General features: G+C 42.1%; 1 protein-coding gene across 1 annotated transcript; it reads right to left on the reverse strand.

Moving 5' to 3' along the window:
- Positions 1-3,792: 3,792 nt before the first annotated feature.
- On the reverse strand, positions 3,793-4,833 carry LOC118755968 (attacin-B-like). The gene is made up of 2 exons (XM_036490759.1): positions 4,428-4,833; positions 3,793-4,362 (listed from the first exon to the last, which is right to left on the reverse strand). Exons 1-2 carry the CDS (start codon positions 4,745-4,747, stop codon positions 3,963-3,965), a joined length of 720 nt encoding a protein of 239 aa, XP_036346652.1. The 5' UTR covers positions 4,748-4,833; the 3' UTR covers positions 3,793-3,962.
- Between the last annotated feature and the right edge of the window lie 283 nt (positions 4,834-5,116).

The raw sequence follows: 5,116 nt of genomic DNA on the forward strand, positions 1-5,116 counted from the left end.
TTATTTTTTCCATTTAGAAAAATCCTAAAATTTGAGAGCTTAAAATTGTAAACTTTTATTCCACGCAAATATTTTTGGGCCACCCTACTGTGCATAGATATGTACATATGCACATACAAATATTGTTGCAATGATAAGCAATGCAAATCTTGAAAATGAACGTTCCTACATACATACATACTACATACGTTTAACTAAAATTGTACTATTCGGAAATACCTGACTACATTATCGTTTTCACATATGGACTGATCTGCCTTTAAAAAATTGTCACTGATAAGCATCATCTAGCTAGTATAAAAGACCCTTCATTCAAAGCTTATCAACAGCAATTAAGAAGTCAGCAACTTGAACTGCACCAGTATTCCAGGGTTATAAATTTAGTAAACGAAAAACAAGAATATGAAACTAATATTTCTTGCCATCGCCACAGTGCTGCTCTGCAGTCTCATCTCTTCCGGAGATGCAGCACCACGTCGTCGCATAATTCGCATTCGCATCATACGCATCATTCCTATACGCCGTGGACGTCGTGATGTTAGTGAGCAAACCACTATTTTGCCTGTAGGCGTGGATTATAGCAAACTGGCCGACGGTAAACTGATTGCCACTAATGATCCTGATACTTTAATCTACAAACACAATGCTGAGGAGGGAGATGTTACGCAGTTGGAGATTGCACGACTTTGTGATTCGGTGCGGCAGCAAGTGAAGCAGACAACTGGAGAAGATGTGGATTTCGAGGTGCAAGTGCAACCCAATGCAGAGGAATAAGGGCAGGGCTACAGGCTGCTAATATTTTTTAATTAAATATACGATAATTTAACAAATGTATTCTCGTATTTAATTGAAAAAAATATATGTATAAAAAAAGTAAATGAATAAAAAAATTATTAATTAGATCTCGAATATTCCCAAGTCTGTGATGACCTCGTCCAACCACCCGTCTGGCAAATAGCTTTTCTGATGGAGGAATATGAGTTCGAGCCTCCTTCTGCTGAGGTTTTCGGTTTTCCACTCCACTCTTTCAGTTAGCAACTCTGACACTAGGTTTTTCGGTGGCTCTTTTGTCTACTTAGGTCTTCTTAACAAATTTGTGGCACAGGATCCGTACGAAACTCTCTGTGCGAGACTTTCCAGCTGGAGGTGGAGTTCTGATTTCTCACTTAAACCGATTTTCCTGCACGAGGCTGACGTCCAGATCAGGGTTAGAATTATGCATTTGCCTCTAGCCACGTGATTGGTGCTCAATCCAGATGTCTACGTTCGTTCGTCTACTGCAGTAGTTCCAGTTGCTCTGCTGAAAGTTCATAGTTTGTTAGCGCAGTCAACCGGAACAAAAGCCAGCTCTATGCTTTTAACCACACGGCTCGCCATCTCCACATGAGCCGGACTGCGGCTTTTTTTGTGGCGTTGTCACGGGATGTTTGCTATTCGGAGTGAACTCGTTTCAACTCCTCAGTGGTCCCGTGGTCGGCCAAACCTCTGTGACAATTTTAATAGCATCTTTCAAAGGCTTCATACTTTTTAGGGCACGCTTAGAAATTCCGCTGTCCTCGTAGTCAAAGTAAACGAAGCCTCAGGGAGAGTCCAATTTCATTCCTTTCGATTTCTGTTAGTCCTGAAGCTTAAGAGCAAACTCTAATAGTGTCACGGACCACCGTGCAGCCCGGTTCAATGTCTGAAGACGATTCAGGACATTAGTCGCGCATCTGACGAAAGTCTGTGAGTAACATGACCTTTTGTGGATATGGAATAAAAAGGCTCCAATTTAAGGTGCCCAATGGTTACTCCAGAGCAACAGTATCTACTGAGCAGATCTCCGCCGTGTAGGCGCGGTGCGAGAGTTATAGTTTCTGGGCATCATGAGGCCCACCTGAGGATTCTAAAAGAAGAAGCCAATGTGTGTAACTAAGCGCGAAAATTACACCGCAGTAACCCCATTCAGAATCTGCAGTGACAGCCATGCTGCTCTAAAAGCTTTGGAAACCGCTCGCACCTCTTCAAAAATAGTCCTGGAATATAAGCTGAACTCCGTTACAAGATGGAATGAGCTTAAACTTGTGTGGGGCGCCAGTACTATGGTGTTCAAGGCAACGAACTGGCTGATGAATCGGCGAACTGCGGTTCTCTGGATCGTTCAACTGCCCCGGAAGCAATTTTAGGGCCAAGCATAGCGGTAACGATCGAGTACATCAAGTATTCTTAAAAATAAAACTCGTGAGAGCCATTGGTGTGGTATTGACACCTGCAAAATAACAAAGGGCTTCGTGAAAAGGCCTGACAGGGTAGTACCAAAATTTCCCCTCAGACAAAGAAGGAGTGATCCACATGGGGCACAATCCATGGAGCCGACATGCGGTCACTATAGGCATTATCTACGATCCTTTATGTACATCTTATTTAGAGGATGAAGATAGTACAGAAAATTTTCTCAACCGCTGTCCGGCCTTCTCCAAACTTAGATGGTACATTTTATGTCGCATGACGAGTTACATTCCCTTCCCTCAACAAACTGCAAATATTGATAAAGAGGTCTGGTAAATTTGCAGCGCAGCAATGAACTCCCACCCCACCCATTCCTCTAAATCCTAAGTGCAGTAGGCAATGCTGCCTGAGTCCTTGGAAAACCTTTTTTTCTTGATTTTCCCCGCCACGCACAACTCCATTCCAATCCCGATCCCACGATGAGTCTTATTGAAAGGTTGACCGGTATCCATAATTCGCATAGTTGTGAAAGGAAATAGTATCGCGGTGGGTCCACTGAGCAATGGTGTAGACCAAAGTCTGAAACTATTACCCAGACAAACCACTAAAACTGTACTGCCGGCTACCACCAGCTGACTTTTTACTTGCAGGCGAAAATCACCGCAAAATGATTATTCATACACCACTCGGCTGACGGTAGATTTACTTACTTTGTATACGTAACTTTGGGCATTCTAATGAACCCTCATGTTACTTCTGTCCTCCGCTACATCTAAAAGAAAAACATTCGGTAATAACGATGCCCAAGGTCAGCTTGTATTCCGGATGTAAGCTCACGGTAGTATAGCCTCCTCATTGGCAGAACGAATAGACTTCTTATGAGATCGCGCACATGAGTTTTCAAAGATCTATTGGAGCTTTTTAGGTCCTGCCTGAGCACTGTACTTTTTTTTAAAGAGAAATTTCGGTAATGAAAGAAAGAGGTAAGGATACTGTAGGAAATGAATCTGCCTGGTGTGCGAATAAACATACTGTCATATACTACTACCTACTCGGAGACCGTCCACCCATATTAGGTCTCAGAACAAGATGGATAAGTCCCACTATGCAGTACCTACAATCACCTAGGTCCAAGGTATCTACTGAAGTTCTTTAAAAGTGAGGCAATCTTCGTTAACATTTCTGCAGATCCATGATTCACTGGTCGAAAATGTATCAGGCAATACTACAGTCGTTCTATTAGTCTATGTGAGCCCTTCTGACCATTCAGCAGGACTCAAACTAGAATTCCTCAATACTTAACTGAGCTGAACTTTTTCTAGAGATAAAGAAGTTCGAAATTTTAAAGTTGCTGGACAATTTTTAAACATAGTTGCCCTAATTAAGTACTCCATCAGACTGGTGTCCTATACCAAGTATAAATACTTATCGATGGTCATCTGCAGTAACGACACAACACAAAATTAAAACAATAAAACCTTTACTCCTGTTAAGTGTCTCATGTCTCTAATCCATGTCTACTGACTTCAGAAATCCTTACTATTTTTTTTACGTAGCTCACTTGAAAAGTTTGTAACACATCATTTATTACAGGTATCAAGACTTTACAAATACAAATTACACAACAAATACATAATAAATATAAAGCAATAAATAATATTTTTTTAAGGAAGGAATTTCTATGCCATCAATTCTTTAATTGCACTACTTCATCAGGAACATATAACTAGGCTTAAGCCTCATTCTACACTCTCTTAACCAAACATATGTGTAAGACCCACACCACCAAAATAGTCACGCTGGCCACTCAGTGGCCCACTGGTCCATTTCGAAGCGCCACCCGTCAAATCGACGCGCGTATTACGATCCGGTGATGACCAGAGATTTGCTTTACCACCCAATTCCAATTGGCTGCCAAAGTTGGGAATGTTGCTCTTAGTCAAACTGGCGCCATGTCCATTGATGTGTGAGTACTCCAAACCGCCACCATTGCGATCGAACTTGAAACCATTGGCGAGGGTATTCTGCGACTTGAAGGCATTCGCATCCAAGCTGTGAGTACCATCGTTAAAGAGATTAGCGTTCAAGCTCTGTGTGAGAGTGTCACGCACGCCAGGAGTGTGAGTCTTCGATATGGCAGCGCCCAAACCGTTGCTGTAATGAGAGAGAAAAATTCCACATTATTGTGATGAAAATATTTGTCAACATTTCATACTCACTTATTGTAAGCCAACGCACCGCCAGTAGTCGCTGGACCACGATCAGTGTTGCCTGCAGCAAAGGCGCTAGCAATTAAGTTATGATTTGGATTGCCTATAGCATTTGCCACATCTAGGCGGGCATCAGCGCCACCGCGTGGATTGCTGGCCAGCGAGCCGCCAACACCCACTTCACGTGCCACACGCACTAAGATGGGACGTGGCGGTGGTGTTGGTGGTGGATAGTAGACCAAATGTTGAAAGTGTGCCTGCTGTGGATATGCTTGAACAACGCTAATGACTGCAATTGCAGCAACAAATGCGAAAACGAAAAATTTCATGATTGTTCAATTTAGTACCCGCCTAAAATTAAAATATTTGTGCAAATTGAATGTTTGCTTGTTGGAAGAGTTTCAAGTTGACTGATATTTTGCTTAGCATTCGAACTGCATTTTATACCATTTTAAAACTTAGCTTTGTGAGCGTTAAGGGGGAAGTAAAACGCTTGCTTGTAAATGATTACCCTAGTGCGGGGATTCTTTAGCGAACATGCTATGTTAATTATCTTTCCTTGTCGGTGTTTTTGCGCAGCGCAGCGACAAATGCCTTGCAGAAAAAAAAACGATTGTCTTAGCGCTTGAGCTGTGCAAATTTCTTATCGGTTTCAGAGCGTTGGGATTTACATTAAGAAAAAGCATACATATTTAATG

The sequence above is a fragment of the Rhagoletis pomonella genome, unplaced genomic scaffold (assembly GCF_013731165.1).
Source record: "Rhagoletis pomonella isolate Grant_MI unplaced genomic scaffold, Rhpom_1.0 Rhpom_scaffold_08105, whole genome shotgun sequence".
Lineage (NCBI taxonomy): Eukaryota > Metazoa > Arthropoda > Insecta > Diptera > Tephritidae > Rhagoletis > Rhagoletis pomonella.